This window comes from Lemur catta, chromosome 18 (genome assembly GCF_020740605.2).
Source record: "Lemur catta isolate mLemCat1 chromosome 18, mLemCat1.pri, whole genome shotgun sequence".
NCBI classification, from domain to species: domain Eukaryota; kingdom Metazoa; phylum Chordata; class Mammalia; order Primates; family Lemuridae; genus Lemur; species Lemur catta.
The window spans coordinates 39,182,819-39,198,931 of record NC_059145.1 but is presented as its reverse complement, the minus strand read 5'-3'; the positions used below and the strand labels follow the sequence as shown (position 1 = coordinate 39,198,931).

The window sequence follows — 16,113 nt, the reverse complement described above, 5'->3', positions numbered from 1 at the left end:
TAAGTGGTTGAAAAATTCTCACCACATACATTTTAAAGTATGGGCTTTTTGGTTTTTTAAATGTTTTTTCCTCTTTAAATCTGGCAGAGAGGAGTATAATCTGATTACACACCTGCAAGAAACATTTCAAAAGACTGTCTTAAAGACAAGAACCAAACAAGTCACCAACAAAAGTTTTAAAATTAGAACTACGAAAAAACACAAGTGGGGCCAACTCTGAGGTAAAACGGATGCCAATTTTCCACCATAACTTACTAAATATGGTTTTTGGCCAAATCAATTTGGATGAAAGTTGTGCTATTTAATGAAGACGACTTGTTACTGTGGATCCAGTAAGCACAGATGTTTAGGTGCTTCCTAATAAAGGCAGTAACTTAGACTAAGCAAAACTCCATCTATTTTCATGCAACATCGCTTAAATCATTACAGCGTTTTTTTTATTTTCAACTGGAAAATACCCTTTTCTTCAATACAGTCCCAAGATTTCAACACAATCTTTTACTTACACAATCTCCAAGAGTACTGCATTAAAAAAAGAAAACCTACCCAAAGCATAACTGGACTTCAATCAGTATTAAAGGGTGATTCACGTTTCACATTAAATGCAAAAGGCAAAATGGAGTTGTAAAGAGTTTCTTTCCATTTCAACTCTGACAGCCACGCGCGCTTTGCAGCGGCCGGCTACAGTGCGCGGTCGCGGGGCCCGTCTCGGAGCCCCCGCCCTGCCCAGCGCTGCCGGGAGAGAGGAAGCGCCGGGGACCGCGGGCGGGCGGCTTGGGCTCCACCAGGCCGGTCGGGCGGGGGAAGGGGCACTGAGGGCGAGGCGACTGGGCGCGCTTCCGGGGACTGCGCGGGCGGGGCCGCCGCCTCGGGGCGCGGGGCCCCGGGCCGGGCGAAGAGTCAGGATCTGGGGCCAGGGGCGGCTGGCCGGGAGCAGCAGGTGGGGCGCGGCCGCGGCGGGGCGGCAGGCGGGTGGCCGGAAGAGTGCCGGGCGGGCGGGCCCGGGGCGCCTCGGCGCTGGGAGGAAACCTTCCCGCTCACCTCAGGCGACGACTCTGAGTCCGGCCTCTTCCTACCGAGGACTCCTGTCCGCCAGTCGCAAGCTCGGAGACGAGAACTGGTGGCAGAAGAGGCGACCGCGGACTAACGAGACAACCGACGGAGGACCGCAGGCGGCGGGCGGGGAGTGCGAGCGAGCGAGGGCGGGCGGCGGCGGGAGGGCGGGGAGCGACGTGCGCGCCCCCGACCGCCCAGCGGGCTCGAGCCGGCCACCGTCGCGGTCCCGCGCGCGCGCGCGCGCACCCACAGCTCAGCCACGATTGCCCAGGAGCGCGTCCACGCCCTAAAAGCTAGGTGCTTAACCAATCATTGCAGCCGCGTAGGGCATCACGGGAACTCCAGGGCTATAAAAGACCTGGTTGCTATTTTATGCTCCCGGAGTCACTCATCCTTTAAGTAAGGAGGGTGGGGCTAGGTGCGCGTGCGCGCTTTTAATACTCCTCCCTCAACTGCCAACTCTTCGCGCAAACGAGGTACGCCCTCCCTGCCTGGGTTTGCGCGTGCGCACTAACGAGTCTGGCCCCGGAAGCCCGCACGCCTGCGTGGTGGTGACTACGGTGACGGTACCCTGGGCAGGGCGCAGGCCAGTCATGGCGGAGCACTGGTCGGGGCAATCCTTGCAAAGTCTGCCGGCCACGGTGTTAGGCGCGCTGGGCGCTCTGGGCAGCGAGTTCTTGCGGGAATGGGAGGCGCAGGACATGCGCGTAACCCTCTTCAAGTTGCTGCTGCTGTGGTTGGTGCTAAGTCTCCTGGGAATCCAGCTGGCGTGGGGGTTCTACGGGAACACGGTGACCGGGTTATATCACCGCCCAGGTGAGGCTCCCTACGAACCTCCGTGGGCTGACTGCCCCACCCCCACTAGACTGTACCATTGGGTTCCCCAGAATCCCCCAAGAGCCTCATCAGAACTTAACGTTGTACCCACATCCATGCCACCATACCATTGTATATCAGAATCCCCACCAATCTTCCCATCACATTGTAACGGTTCCTCAAAACCCTCACCAGACAATACCACTAGTCCCTTAGGACCCTCACCAGACTTCCTACCAAGCTGTACCAGTGGCCCCTTAACCTGAACTGGGCTGATACCTGCTCAGATCCCCAACCCCAGCCTGCTGCAGCTCTGGATGTGTTCCTGCCTCCAGGTCTGGGCAGTCAGAACGGATCCACACCTGATGGCTCCACGCATTTCCCTTCGTGGTGAGTAAATCTGTCTCTACCCCAACCCCACGCTTGGCAGTCCAAGGACACTTTGTGCTGGTGATGGGGAGGGGAGTTATTGCAATACAGGTCACCAGCTTAATGGTCTTTGCAGCAAGCTTCAAGTCTGCATGTAGAGCTCAGGCTTCAAGTTGGGGTGTCGCCACTATTTGGACAGTCCATCAGCAACCTGTGGGGTAGGGGGTTGTATTGTCATATTAAGTGGCAGGTTGCTTGGATTCCTCTCCCTGCAAGCCCCTTAGTTGGGAAGGCAGGAACCTCCGTCCTCAGCACACTGTCTGACCTCGTGAGGGTTAGCCTCCTCATCTGTAAAACGTGAACTCACTAATCAGGGCATTCATTCAGCTAATCTCCGAGCTCCTGCCACATGGCAGGGGCCGCACTAGCCCCAGAGAACATGGACAACCCAGGCCCTACTTATAGGGGGGAGCCAGAGATTTATAAGAGAAAGATAGCAGTGCAGAGGCAAGGGTGGTCAAGGAATGCTTCTCCCAAGAAAGACACCTAAGCTGAGGTCAAAGGCCATGGGGTGGCAAAGTGCACTAGGCAAAGGGAATGGATAGAACAAGACCAAGGGGCAATGACGAGGGTGACATATTGGAATAGATGAGGCTGTGATGCTTGAGCTTGTTCATGGGAGCATGTTGGGCCCAGGGAGCCACTGAAGCACTGACTCAGCAAGGCTGGCTGTGGCCTGATCTAATTTGCCTTTATAACTGCCTGCTTCCTGGCAAGTAGATAAAGGGTCAAAGAGTGACAGCTAGAGGCCACTTAGAAAGGCTGTCACTGCCCACGTTTGTCTCAAGCACTTAGAGAAGGATGGCAGTGCCATCGTAAGGTGCAGAACCCAGGAGGAAGAATGAGTCTGCAGGGGGAAGTTGGTAGGCCCAGGATGGACTGTGGGAGATCAGCAGAGAGGTCTAGATTGTAATGTGTCCTTACTAAGCCCAGCTAAGCCCTCAAGGGGCTAGGGAGAGCCAATCTCAGGGATTGTTCTGCTGTCCATGGAATAACCCCTCTCTCTTCTCTCTCTCCATCACTTTCAGGGAAATGGCAGCAAATGAACCTCTCAAAACCCACAGAGAATAAGAGAAGGCAGCAGAAGTGTCACCAGGGCCATCACTGGGTCTGCTGGCTTCTACACAGGGTTCTGCTGCTGCCCAGACCCCAAAGACGACTGCAGGGGGCTCAGGGTTGGGGAGAAGGAGTATCCCAGTGCTTGCAGGGCTAGGCTCCCACTGCCCTTGGCCTTGCCTCCTCAACAGCTCTAAGCACTGGGGGAGTGAAGAGTTGGCCTCTACCCTTATCTGGGTGCCTTAAGGAAAGAAGTTGTGTTCCTCCTTGCTCAGGAGTCAGAGCTCAGGAGAAGCCTCTGGGTTGGGGAGGCCAACAGTCTCTCTTTTGTCTTGATTCCTTCCTGTCCCTCTTCCTATCCTCCTGGGATGTGATCCCATAAAGATCTATCCCTCTGAGAGAAAGCCTGAGGTTTACCAGCTCTGGGATTTGTAAGGGATGTCTGTTTTCGCTTAAGCCCTGAGTTTCCTGAATTTCTTTGGTTTTGTTGGCAAGGAGCCAGGGAATCCTGGCCTGGGCCAGGCCTTATACTCTATGGTTACTTAGCTGACCCTTCAGGTATAAGGCAGGTGTCCCTGCTGGCACCATCTAGACAGAGGCACCAAACACCCACCTCCCTGGCCCAGCCAGACCTCTCCAGGTATTAGCCAAGCAAAAGAAAATTGTCATCTCCCAACTGTCCTATTAATATTCCTCTCAGTCCTTCTTAGGGGTAAGCTGGGTCTAAAAGGCAGAGCCCACCAGCTAAGCCCTTGGGGTGGCCCCCACTGCTTAAGTGCCCAGGGGGTCTTGGGTCCGTACCTTGCCCTCTCATAGGGAGGTACTAAGCAGTTAGTACAAAATGGCTCCATCATGCCCTGCAGCCTCATAATTTCCTATCTGGACCTGGTACAGAGGGGCCTCAGCCTAAGAGCCTACAGGCTCAGCTCCTCCCCACTAGCACCATCTGAGCCTCCAGGAACCCTCAACAGGAAAGCCACAGGCCAGGCAAGCCCTGCCACCTTTACAATGGACACAGGGAGCTTCCCAAGGTGTAGGTAACAAATGCCCCCACAGAAACACCAGTTCCTGAAAACATTTTGGCCCTGGACCCGCCTCCTTCTCTGATGGCCATACTTCTGCCTCCCTCTGCTGGGCCACCAGCTACCTTAATGTCCTACTGCTTGCTTCCTCTGTTGGATGTCACATTTCCAGTTGGCTGCCTTCACCTAGGCCATCTTTGTGGCAGACGTGCACTGGAATTGGGGCTGCACTGAGCTCCTGTACATGTTCCCCACTCCAGAAATGTCTTCTGGCTGGCAGGATGATGGTCTTCACAGCCCCAGGCCTACCCACTAACACCACCACACAGAATCAGGGGTACATTTCACCCCAGGCTCAACTGAGGACGTGGCTTATTAAACATGGAAGTGCATCAGTTGTGTGGTTATTTAGACAGGACCAGGGTGTGCATGCAAGTGCGGCAACTGGAGAGGGAACATTCTGGAAGCTGTTGCCCCTCAGGACCCAGATGCAACAACTTGCAGAGATGGAGAGGTGATGCCAGCTTCCTGGAGAAGCAGTGATGGGTGCCCAACAGGGGCAATATCCCCATTACTTCTTACAGACCTGGCATCTCTCAAGGGAAACTATTCTAAGCCTGTCTTGGAGGCCAGGAAGGCAGGCTTTGTGTTGACACTTCAGGAGCCCTGTGGACAAAACAATGAAGCTACAGACTATGGCAAACAAGAAGGAAGTTCATTTAATATTTTTCAAGGACTCCAGTCCAGTAATGGGTCCCAGGGGTGAAGGTCAGCCCAGGGTAAGGCAAGTCCAGGAGGAGGCCCAGCCTGCCCTACAGCAGCCCTGGGGCTCAGAATAGGTGGTGAGCAGCAGGCTAGGCCTACTTGGGAATGTGGAAAGGTGAGTCCATGTTCCCTCAGCCATCCCCAAGTTTACACACAGGCACAGCAACCCTACTGGGCCAACCCTCAGTGAGTCAGAAATCATTCCTGCCCAGGGAGAGGCAGGAGTTTGCATTCATGGAAGGCAAACTGGTGGGGGTAGCCTAAACCCACACTGCCCATGGTAATAACCCTTGCAATGTGAAAAACCATGGTGAGGTAAGTTGGGCAGGTTTTATCCTCCCCACAAAAGTGAAACTTCGCTTCACAATCAGTACCTAGCAGAGTGGGAAAGATGGCAGAACCAGTGCGTCTCATTGTCCCCCAGCAGGGAGGAGTAGGGTCAGTGGGACTGTGGACTGAAATAGGACATTGGGTGAGCTGGTCAGTCACTCAGAAATGGGGTCCTAAAGTTGGAGTGGCATGGGTAGGGTGGGACGAATAGGTAGTATGGGCCCCTCAATAGCCAGCTTCTACTCTAGCTGCCCACCCCAGTGAGTTCTGCCTCAGCTTCCTCACAACCCCTTGTAGGATGCCCTCCAGAGCAAGACTCCTGTGGGGGAGGGCCCTGCCCTGAGCCATCCTCACTTTAGAGTGTAGTAGTTTGTGGGTACAAAGGGCATCTTGCTAACCACAGCCATCTGCTGCTTCCGCCGCACCTCTACCAGCAACAGCGTCCCTGGCCGACTATACTCATAGGGCACGTAACCCATGGCCACGTTCCTCTTCAGGCAGGGTGAAGGGCAGCCACTGGTCACGGTACCTGTCCAGGCATAGGCCATGTGTTAGCACCACCCTGTCGCTCAGTGCTCCCACCCTTCTAGGGAGGAGACAAAGACTCCCCACCTTCCCTGGTCTACCTACCAATCACAGTGCCCTCTGTGCTCAGGATGGGACTGTGCGCCCGCATGGGAGCTCCCTCACACATCAGCCCCACACGCCTCTGCTGCACCTTGCTCTTCAGCTGGGGAACAATGACTTTGGCTCCAGGGAAGTCCATAGCAGCTCGGCGGCGCTTCCCTGGAACATGACACATCAGACATCAGCCACAGCCCATAAAAGCCCTCGCTGCAGGAGGTCCTAGCTACCAGGACCCCAAGTGACATCTAACCAGCATCAAGTTCCCTTCACTTGGGCTACCCCAGCGTCTGTTTCTCCTCTGTACTGCATTCAGTCAGCCAAGTACCTCCAACCCCCTAAAGGCCATGCTGCCCACCTGCTGAGGGTCCTCAGTTTCTAATGGTTGCCCACAGTGACACCTTCATAGAATAGAGGCTCAGGAAAGCTGAGTCACTTGCTCCAGGATATACAACATTAAGAGCAGTCATGGGCTGGCTGGTCTCATTAAAGTTCACTCCAACCTCCAGGACCCCATCCTTCAATGCTAGCCCAGCTCACCCAATGTCCAACCGAGGCTGCCCTCCACAGGTGTGGTGCGTTCATCAATGTCCTTCCCATACAGGCAGAGGCCTGCCTCCAGGCGCAGGCTGTCCCTGGCCGCCAGCCCTGCCAACTTCACCTCCGGGTTTTCCAGCAGAGCTGCTGCCAGGTGGACTGCCCCTGCTGCTGGCACCGAGATCTGCACAGCACACCAGAAAGCAGGTGGGCAGCTGTCCCCCCAGTTTTGTGCCCCGTACCACCCCACACCCACTTCCTGACACACCTCTACACCATCCTCTCCTGTGTAGCCACAGCGGGTCACACGGCAGCCGGACACGCCAAACACTTCCATCACAGCACTGGTCATGAAGGGCAGTTTCCTCAGGTCATCTGCTACGCCAGCCTGCAGTACCTGGGCCGCAGTAGGTCCTAGGCCCAGGGAGCCAGTGACCAGGTATCCAGGTCCCAGCACCCCTGAAAGCTAGACTACAGCCCTTACTCAGCGACCAGAACAAGCACTGAGCCAGTCTTACACTGCAAGTAGGAGACAATGCCCTTGTCCCTAGCCTTGTGGTAGGTGGGAGGAGGACAAGATACCAAACTTAGAATAATGGCACACAAATATCACACCATCCAAACTTTCCTCTTGGTTTGACCTTTGTGCTAGGCAATCTATAAAGCCAGGAAGGCAAAGGTCAGCTCTCTAACCCCAGCCCAGCCCTCTCACCTTGCAGGGCTAGCAGAGCATTATCCACCACCTCCAGGCCCACATCACTGCCCGTGTTCTGAAATTCCCTGACCTTGTTCTGAAAAGAAAGAAATACCATATCAGCCTCTGGGACCACTTACTGAGCACCTACTATGAGATGGACATGGCAGAGCTGGGTAATAGAATAGTGGGTTGGTTCCCGTCTTATAAGGCTACATAGCTACCTCCCACCTACCACAAGGCTAAGTGCTAGGGATGACCCAAGCCCAGGACTGCCACCTCACCAGAGAATGCTCACTTAAGGAGCCAGGGTCAGCTTCACCTCCCCACCTCCCCGCCCCCACCAAACCCTGCCATGCTCCAGGGAGGGCCTACCAGTCTCATAGCTGTTCATTCACTCAAAGAGCCTTTTCTGAGCTCCTGTCCTAGACAAGGATGCTGCTCTATGAACAAGGAGGACAAGGTGCATAGAACACAGAGGGGCTGTACCTGCATAAGGGCCAAGTCCTTGTCGCAGCAGCCAGCGTTGGACACCACATACAGGTACCCCTCGGAAGTGTTGGTCACAATCAAGTCATCTAAGATGCCTCCAGCCTCATTGGTAAATAGTGACAGTGTCCCCTAGCACCAAAGTGGAGTGCCTTTGCCTCCAGATCCAAAAGGCCAAGGTGAAGGGTGAGCCTGACATACCCCTGGACCCACTTAGCCACCACAAAACTTACGAGCCCTCCAGCTAAGGGTTCAGTGTATGCAAGGTGCAAGGCTGAGCCCAAGTCAAGGAGACAAAAACTTCCTCATGCACTGAGCAAGTTTTCATCCCCTCCCCACCTTGAGGGGGCCTCCTTGATCTGGTGAGGCCTCTGTACCACTCCCCACTCAGTATTGAGAGTCCCATCTCATACTTAATCTGTGACACCTAGGACGTGCTGCTTCATCCCACCCAGGCCTGAGGCAATTCAGCCCATGCCTCAAGCCCCAGGACAAAAGCTTCAGGCACTCCCAAGCAGTCCACAATAATGCCCCCAAAATATTGCCCTTAGCCTCGCTACTGGGTAGATGAAGAACCTGAGGTTGAGAGGTCACATGAATTACCTGGGGATTTTATTTAAATGAATATTCTGGGTTTGAGTGGGGCAGAGGGGGCGGTCCCTCGGCGGCTGTGGCTGCTAGGACCAGCCAGGCCCCCCGAGTTGGACCCCGACTACCCACTGCTCCGTACAGCCTGGGACTCCCTCTGACTTTGTGGCGACGCCCACTCCCTGCCCGGAGCCCACTGAGGAAAACTTGACTTGTTTTTTTGCAGACTGGACAGGGAAGCAAAGTTTGAAGAAATGGAATTTTCAGGCCGGGCGCAGTGGCTCACGCCTGTAATCCTAGCACTCTGGGAGGCCGAGGTGGTGGAGTGTTTGAGCTCAGGAGTTAGAGACCAGCCTGAGCAAAAGCAAGACCCCCATCTCTACTAAAAATAGAAAGAAATTATATGGACAACTAAAAATACATATAGAAAAAATTAGCTGGGCATGGTGGCGCATGCTTGTAGTCTCAGCTACTCGGGAGGCTGAGGCAGGAGGATTGTTTGAGCCCAGGAGTTTGAGGTTGCTGTGAGCTAGGCTGACGCCACGGCACTCTAGCCCGAGCAACAGAGTGAGACTCTGTCTCAAAAAAAAAAAAAAAAAAGAAATGGAATTTTCTGTTAGAGAAAAACTCGTCAAAAGCAAATACTTGTTTTCTGATTAAAGGAGAGCATGTCCTGCATAGGATGGAAAAAATAAATAAACATACAAAATGAATGTTCTGATTCAGCACATCTTTGAATAGTGAGGGGTTAAGTAGTGCAGGTCAGAGAGCAGCACGGGAACCTGCTGTGACAAGACCCCACCCTGCAGATCTCTAGATGTCTGGAAATGACTCCGGGACTCTGTCCCCAAGACTGCAAGCCCTGAAAAGCTGTGTCTGATTCTGTTTGCTGGCTCATGACTAAGAACATTCATTGAGCAGAAATAAAAGAAGGGCCCACCTGGTTTGGCTTTAGCTCCGCAATGTCTCCAACCACTATACTCTCCATCAGCTTCACCCGGTCACTACCAAGTATCTTGGTCTGGGGAAGAGATTGAAAGGCCTCAGGCCACTGCAGCAGCCGTAATCCAAAAGAACACTAGGCAAGGAGGTATCCTCCCTGCCATTCACAGTGCAATCCAGCCTAGCCGAAGTGACTGACCAGTGTTTTGGTTCCACAGGCAGCACAGGCCCACCTTCTGATTCCCCACATCCCAACCAGGGGAGGTCAGGGTACTCGAGAGGACTTACCAACCTCCTGAAATACCCGCTTTTCCAATACCCAGCACAATGGATAAGAGTGGGTGTCAGCCCTGGAAACCCTAGGATATTAAGCCACTTAGTGGGAGCAGACTGGAAAGATTAAAGAGGAGATGATCAGGAGACCCACTTAGTTCATTTCCTGGGAGCCTTAGTCTGAACATGACACCACCAAGGCTTCTAGCTCTTCTGGGAGGGCTATCCGCAGAATCCAGCTCCCAGCAAACAAAGCCAAGGAGTGCACCACTATGACCAGGGAGGAAGGCCTAACCTGGCAGTCAGCCTGCTCCCCTGGCTTACCTGCAGCATGTGAGACACGTCAAAGAGCGAGCAGTGCTGGCGTGTGTGCAGGTGCGAGTCAACGTGACTGTCTCGGTACTGCACTGGCAAACTCCAACCAGCGAACTCCACCATTTTCCCACCGTGGGCCAGGTGGAAATCATAGAGGGGTGTACGGCGGAGCACATCCTGCAGGCAGCCGGTCTTAGTGCCACCAGGGCCCTAGTCCCTGGCCGCCTCCCTCCCCCACCCTCCAAAATCAGGACCAAAACCCAGCACCCACTATCCCACCTGTGCGCAACTGAGCCGGCGACCCAGGACAGAGGAAAGTTCCTGCAGGCGAAAGCCCAGACGGGCCACCATGCTCACTGCCGGCCGCATCGTCGCCTGCAACTGGTGCAGACAGCGAACAGAGGCCGCCATTCAGCCAGGAACGCCGGGAGATGTAGTCCAGGCCCCTGCTCGGACAGGTCTCTCTCCCGCGCAGAGGATCACAAAAGGGGGCGGGTAGCCCCCAGGGCAGGCTGGGATTTAGCGCTGAGAGTGCAGGGACTCCAGATTGCAAGGAAATAGCCTCCGGCTCTTTCTGCTAGCTATTCAGGGCGAGTCAAGCAGAACCACAGCTGGGGGCTAGACCTCCCCCTCCAGAACTGCCTCCAAAGGGTCAAAGTTCTGGAAAGAGCTGAAAGGGCTGAATCACACATTCAGGACCTCAAGGATGTAAGGTCAAATGGGGGGTGGGGAGGGTGGAGAAGTCACAGGAGGGTGGAGCCAGCCTGGCAGGCAGGCAGCACCACAGTAGCCTTACTTCACACAGGGGTCCCCAGCTCTCCCACCAGACAGACATAGGCAGCCAACACAGTCATGCATTTCACAAGTATTTATTGATCTTGCTGCCTAACAGCCCCTGTGCTGGGGACACAGCCATGACTGAAGCATGATCCCTGCTACCCCAGGGTCCTCTTCACTGACAAACACACTGAGGACCCTTGCTCCCTGAACACAGGACTTCGGTTATCACCCTTTTAGAAGATGCTGAATGGGGCTAAATAAGTGACCCTGTGGGTAAAGACACCACCTACAAGAACTCATGGGTGAGAGCAGAGGGTGGCCACCAAAAAGTGGCTGAACTTCCTCCAAATAACTGTTAAGCCATACACATGTCCAATTGTCCAGATCCAAAACACATTGCAGTACTGTTTCATAATAATCCCCAGGGACAATGCAAGGAAGAACCAGAGGGAAGCAGGATTTTCTCATGAAGAGCAGCCTGCATCATTCAACAGTTGGCCTGTGGTAATGGAAGACCTCAGTCTCTTAAAAGGCACAAATGAGAACCCTCACTTGGCCCCACCCCCCACCAAGGTTGATCTCTCATCATGCTGAGCATGACTCTCGGAAAGGGGTACTTGGGAGAAAGGACAGGGATATGCTTTGGGCTGTGTCACTTGGCAGACAGGTCCCAGGTCTCATTCTCAGGCCCCCACCTTGCCAGAGGCACCTGCCTAAGCCCAGTGGACTCAAGCATTTGAACATATATCCAGGAGCTAGCTCAGGGACAGAGGGACTCAAGCTACCCAAATCCTCAATTTTGTTTCCTAGGCAGACAGCAGAAGAGTTTAGACAAGAAATTTCTTTTTGTGGGCATAACACAAAGGGAAAGAACGCCACTAGGGGGCACAAAGGAAGAAATGGGGTTTCTGTTTCTTCCTAAAGCCTCCCAATCTACAAGAATGCCATGGCAGCAATGGCCTTCCAGGTTAGATGGAGCAGGTTTTAATAGGTCTTTTCAGCCTAACTGCATTTAGGGTGAAGGAGCAGGCAGAAGGCAGGAGTGTGAATATTGGCAGGAGGGACAGAGGGTCCTTGAGGATTCTTAGTAAGTAGAACTGGAGTGTTGTTAGGGTAGAAGAAGAAGAAAGAACTGGGTTGCAGCCAGGTGAAGACAGAGTGCATCCCTGCTAGGAGTTCATGCTGAAGCAATACAGTAAGCCCCCAAGAATCTTGAATCTGTGAACATGGCCCAGACAGTACAGGCATGCAGGCAACACTCAGAATGCACAGGGAACACACTTCGGCCTCTGGTGGCCCAAAACAAGCCTGGATGAGCACAGAAAGGCCAATATCTTGGCTAGGAGCAACCATTCAAGTGTAGGAGAGCAAGTTCAGGTCATAACAGCCATCCACCTGCAACACAAAAGACCATCAGGTCTGACCCGCTCAGGGCAGTATAAGCCAAGCAGAGGGAAGCGATCACTCACATCAAAGCGGCCGATCCTTGCAGAGGTGTGACTGGCCCGGATCATCTCTGTCAGCGCCCACATCTGCTGCACCTCGGAGGATACCCTGCTGGGGTCTGGGAGACCCTGCTCCAGAAGGAGGGGTCAGTGGCCATGGGTCTCTTCCCCAGCAGTGCCCTTAGGGTTCCAAGGAGGCCAAGCTGGGCTAGGGACCCACGAGCTGAGACCAGTAAAATTCCCAGATGACTTGTGAAACATAAGGTTGGGGCCTGATGTTCAGTAGGCAGCCCAGCCCCATACCACAGATGCCTCAAATCCCATAGAGGACCCAAGAGGAAGATGGCACAGAGTAAACCAAGGGTCCTGGGTCCAGCCCCAGATTCTTACAGAAAGGGGCCCACCTGGGCCTGTGCTGGACACCAGAACCATTTGCATGTGGCTCTTACCCAGGGAAAGGGCTTACCTCAAGTAGGGGGACAGGTTGCTCACAGGGGCCTGGGTGGGAGAGCCACTTGGGGAAGGTCATGGAGGGGCTCTGCAAAGCAAAGGCATACTGCCCTGAGTGAGGCAAAGTGGGAGAACTCTGGGACCAGATTCCAAGTCTTGGGAGTAGAGAGAAGGGCCCCTGAGCCTCAGACACTGGGAAAATACTGTTCAGGTGGACCACAGAAGCTCAAGGCACCTAAGCTCTGTTATGCAGGAGGTCTCACAAACACAAGCAGCAGAAGTCTCTCCTGGCATCTAAAAGCTCCAGCTCTGAAAGTGGCAAGTAACTCCAAAGGTCAGGGGATACAGGGACATGGTCTCACCTCTCATCATGAACTTCCAGCATTCACACTCAGTTAACTTCCATGAAAACCTCTTTCTGAGTCACACCATCCTTACCCATCACCCACCCCACAAACCCAGCTCTCCCAGGCATAGTGGGAAGCCTCCTGGGGAAAGGGCCAACCAACAGCTCTGAGTTAGTCACTTACCTTTGGTCCCTGCTGATAAACCTGCAGCTCCTCCACTGTGAAAGACAGCCACAGTGGTGATGGCTGCCGAAGAATCAGGCGTAGCTCCAGTACTCTGGCCATGTCACACAGCATCTGACACACACACATACAAGGACCCAGCAAAGACCCAGCTCACTTCCCAGGAGCCTCCCAACCAGCAGTGAGCCAAAATGCTGCCTCCCCAGGCCTTTGGGAAGGAAAGAACAGTAATCCCTCCAAGGCACTTGCTTGAAAGCCAGGCCAGCCTTGCCCCTTCTTCCCTCCTGGTATACTGATCCAATCCCCAGGCCTCCTGTAAGTCCTCATCTTGATTGCCCTGGCCATACTGAGGCCCAGCTGACCTGGTGCTTGAACAGCGATACATACTCCTGGGCTCCCTCCTCACTGTGTGGGTCGGGCATCAGACAATAGTCCCGCAGACAAGTCACCCACTTGGCCGGTGTGTGCATCGAGGTATGCTGACGGACGCGGATGCTCAAAAAGGCTGTGTAGTAATTCTTAAATGTGATCTCCTGTAACTAAAGTACACACAACCCATCACGACAAATAAGACCCAGACCCAGGGCCTGAAAGGCTCAAAGGCACCATCTCCTCCTACCCTTGGAATGGACTATGGACTCTCCTACTAAACTAACAATTTCAACAAGCATCACTAGACCCAAAGACAATATTGCTTTCCTAGAGGGGCTCACAGTCTAAACGAGCAGGTCATGCAAACAAAACACCACCACCACTGATCTTGCCACATGTCCAAGATGCTACTAGAGATCAGAGCCCTAACCCTCCGAGGAGGCAAAAAATGTACAAATGAGGCCTAAAGGAGAGTTTGCCAAGTGGACCAGGAAAAGTAAGGAATGTAAAAGTAGCACATACAAAGAAGTACCAGAAGGTGAAAGAACCTGGTGTACCATGGAACAGCTAGTGATTCAGCCTAGCTACAGCAGTGGTTCTCATCACTGGATACTCATCAGAATCACCCAAGGAATTTTTTAAAATAGAGGTGTCCAGGCTCCACCTCAAATCTACTAAGTCAGGATTTCCAAGGTTAGGCCCATTAATTAAGTTTCCCAGCTGACAGTAAAGAACAGCATGGGGGAGAGCCACATACTACAGCACAAAGCACATGGGGCACAGAGGCAGGTGGAGCACAGACATCCAGTGGCTCTGAATGCCAGGCCATTAAAGGTAGGTCTTTTTTTGTTGTTTATTGTTTTTTTTTTTTCGTCTCTTTTTAATGTCCTGAAAATGCTGTGCTGTGGCAGAGGTAGGATTTTTTTTCTTTTCTTTTTTTCTATTTTGAGACAGGGTCTCACTCTGTTGCCCAAGCTAGAGTTCAGTGTCATCATAATAGCTCACAACAGCCTTGAACTCCTGGGCACAAGGGATTCTCCTGCCTCAGCATCCCGAGTAGCTGGAACAACAGGCTTGTGCTACGACACCTGGATAAATGTTTTTAGTTTTTGTAGAGACGAGGTCTCCCTATGTTCTTCTGGCTGGTAGAGGTGGGTTTTGCCCTCTGTGTTAAGGTCATGCAGTATTCAGTCCCTGTGAGCTGATGTGGAAGTGCAACTAGAGATTGGAGTCATTGGAGGATCCTGATCAGGTACTTGACCTCTGGCAGGGTCTGTAGGAATGGGGAGGAGGCAGGTTTGGGGGTAAATCATTGTTTAATGATCCATAGCCATAGCCAGGGACAAACTGACCCCTGACCTCTACTTGGTTCACTGTATTTCCAGCACCACCTAGCCTACTCTCTAGCACCTCTGTGCCAGCATTGTCCTGGACGTCGGCAAGAAACGTTGAAGAGAATAGGACAGGAAGCTCTATTCTAGGAAACATGTGTTAACTCAAGGAATAAATAAATGAATGATTAACTTATTTGCAAGGACAAGAGACACTGCAGAGGCCTTCCTTGCAAAAGAGTAAATGCCTGGAAAACGACCGAGTTCCCAGGTCTACGCTTCCCGGGGCCCCAGTCGCGCCCACGGGGCTTGCTCACCTCGAAGGGCGCGACGCTGGGGAAGGTGACATCGATGACCAGCACGCCAGGCCGGCCATGGGAGGTCCGCACGTCGCCCACCTGTAGAGCTACGGTGCCTTTCACATGGCAGGGCACCGACACGCGGGACATGATGCCCCTAAGCGCGAACAAGCGCAACCGCTGCTCGGGTCTCCAACCACCGGTCCTTCCTGGCGCCCACCCGCAAAGCCTCATGAACTACAACTCCCGGGAGGCCTCGCGCTGGACCAGCCCGGCCAATCACCGATACACAGGGTGCGCCAGGAGTCGGAAGTGCCTGCGGAAGTTCTCCTTCAGCCAATAACCGCGGGAGCCTTAGAGCCCACCAGAGGCCGGGCCGCGCCCAGCAAACGCTGGGCTTTGCTGTGTCTAAACCATTCTTGGCTGCTCTCGGAACCGCTTTTCTACCTTGGGTTCTGCCACTGCGAAGCCGCTCTTTAGAGCATGTAAAGCCATGAAGTCAAATGAGCATAGTGGCTGGCCTACATTAACCGCAGAAATAAATATTAGTCATAAAAAAAAAAAAAAAGCAGCAGCAGCAGCAGGGCCCGGTGAATCACGTCTGTAATCCTAGCACTCCGGAGGGGCCAAGGCAGGAGGATCATTTGAGCCCAGGAGTTTGAGGTTGCAGTGAGCTACAATGACGCCACTTCACTCTACCTACTCTACTACCCAGGGCGACAGAGTGAGACTCTGTTTTAATAAATAAATAAGTAAAAAGAAAAGGAAAGAAAGAAAAAAGGCAAAGGATTAGAACTGATACTTTGTTTCCAGGCTCGCACTTGTTTGTTTTTTGTTTTTTTTTTTGAGACAGAGTCTCGCTTTTGTTGCCCAGGCTAGAGTGAGTGCCGTGGTGTCAGCCTAGCTCACAGCAAACTCAAACTCCTGGGCTTAAGCCTCCCGAGTAGCTGGGACTACAGGCATGCGCCAC

The 16,113-nt window shown here is 53.4% G+C and overlaps 4 protein-coding genes across 6 annotated transcripts in view; 1 reads left to right on the top strand and 3 right to left on the bottom strand.

Moving 5' to 3' along the window:
- The window catches only part of RHOA (ras homolog family member A), a 51,317-nt gene extending 50,086 nt beyond the window's left edge, over positions 1-1,231 (bottom strand). The window contains exon 1 of the mRNA XM_045530239.1: positions 1,042-1,231. The gene's annotated coding sequence lies outside the window, so the exon portion shown is untranslated. The remainder of the gene's footprint in view (positions 1-1,041) is intronic.
- Positions 1,232-1,428: 197 nt separating this feature from the next.
- TCTA (T cell leukemia translocation altered) lies at positions 1,429-4,771 on the top strand. The gene is made up of 3 exons (XM_045530237.1): positions 1,429-1,872; positions 2,208-2,262; positions 3,330-4,771. The coding sequence occupies exons 1-3, from the start codon at positions 1,650-1,652 to the stop codon at positions 3,370-3,372; spliced, it is 321 nt and encodes a 106-aa protein (XP_045386193.1). The 5' UTR covers positions 1,429-1,649; the 3' UTR covers positions 3,373-4,771.
- A 302-nt stretch (positions 4,772-5,073) lies between these two features.
- AMT (aminomethyltransferase) lies at positions 5,074-12,063 on the bottom strand. 2 transcript variants are annotated; one of them, XM_045530234.1, is made up of 9 exons: positions 10,216-12,063; positions 9,946-10,113; positions 9,347-9,427; positions 7,819-7,950; positions 7,348-7,426; positions 6,904-7,049; positions 6,639-6,819; positions 6,105-6,260; positions 5,074-6,003 (listed from the first exon to the last, which is right to left on the bottom strand). In XM_045530234.1, exons 1-9 carry the CDS (start codon positions 10,345-10,347, stop codon positions 5,825-5,827), a joined length of 1,254 nt encoding a protein of 417 aa, XP_045386190.1. In that variant the 5' UTR covers positions 10,348-12,063; the 3' UTR covers positions 5,074-5,824. The 2 variants fall into 2 exon arrangements, with proteins under 2 accessions (XP_045386190.1, XP_045386189.1); XM_045530233.1 differs by having other exon boundaries at positions 6,639-7,049; positions 10,216-10,690.
- On the bottom strand, positions 10,790-15,378 carry NICN1 (nicolin 1, tubulin polyglutamylase complex subunit). 2 transcript variants are annotated; one of them, XM_045530236.1, is made up of 6 exons: positions 15,162-15,378; positions 13,504-13,680; positions 13,142-13,255; positions 12,628-12,699; positions 12,186-12,290; positions 10,790-12,111 (listed from the first exon to the last, which is right to left on the bottom strand). In XM_045530236.1, the coding sequence occupies exons 1-6, from the start codon at positions 15,375-15,377 to the stop codon at positions 12,070-12,072; spliced, it is 726 nt and encodes a 241-aa protein (XP_045386192.1). In that variant the 5' UTR covers position 15,378; the 3' UTR covers positions 10,790-12,069. The 2 variants fall into 2 exon arrangements, with proteins under 2 accessions (XP_045386192.1, XP_045386191.1); XM_045530235.1 differs by having other exon boundaries at positions 10,790-12,290.
- Positions 15,379-16,113: the final 735 nt, after the last annotated feature.

What these genes read in the sequence shown, in the direction of transcription:
- TCTA (XM_045530237.1), top strand. Translation starts at nt 1,650, where the DNA reads ATGGCGGAGCACTGGTCGGGGCAATCCTTGCAAAGTCTGCCGGCCACG. An exon ending in CGGGTTATATCACCGCCCAG is followed by an intron (nt 1,873 to 2,207) that starts GTGAGGCTCCCT and finishes TCCTGCCTCCAG; the next exon opens with GTCTGGGCAGTCAGAACGGA. An exon ending in TCCACGCATTTCCCTTCGTG is followed by an intron (nt 2,263 to 3,329) that starts GTGAGTAAATCT and finishes CATCACTTTCAG; the next exon opens with GGAAATGGCAGCAAATGAAC.
- NICN1 (XM_045530235.1), bottom strand. Translation starts at nt 15,377, where the DNA reads ATGAGGCTTTGCGGGTGGGCGCCAGGAAGGACCGGTGGTTGGAGACCC. An exon ending in TATCGCTGTTCAAGCACCAG is followed by an intron (nt 13,256 to 13,503) that starts GTCAGCTGGGCC and finishes TGTGTGTGTCAG; the next exon opens with ATGCTGTGTGACATGGCCAG. An exon ending in TTTATCAGCAGGGACCAAAG is followed by an intron (nt 12,700 to 13,141) that starts GTAAGTGACTAA and finishes TTTGCTTTGCAG; the next exon opens with AGCCCCTCCATGACCTTCCC.
- AMT (XM_045530233.1), bottom strand. Translation starts at nt 10,347, where the DNA reads ATGGCGGCCTCTGTTCGCTGTCTGCACCAGTTGCAGGCGACGATGCGG. An exon ending in GCCGGCTCAGTTGCGCACAG is followed by an intron (nt 10,114 to 10,215) that starts GTGGGATAGTGG and finishes GGCTGCCTGCAG; the next exon opens with GATGTGCTCCGCCGTACACC. An exon ending in AGGACTTGGCCCTTATGCAG is followed by an intron (nt 7,427 to 7,818) that starts GTACAGCCCCTC and finishes CTTTCTTTTCAG; the next exon opens with AACAAGGTCAGGGAATTTCA.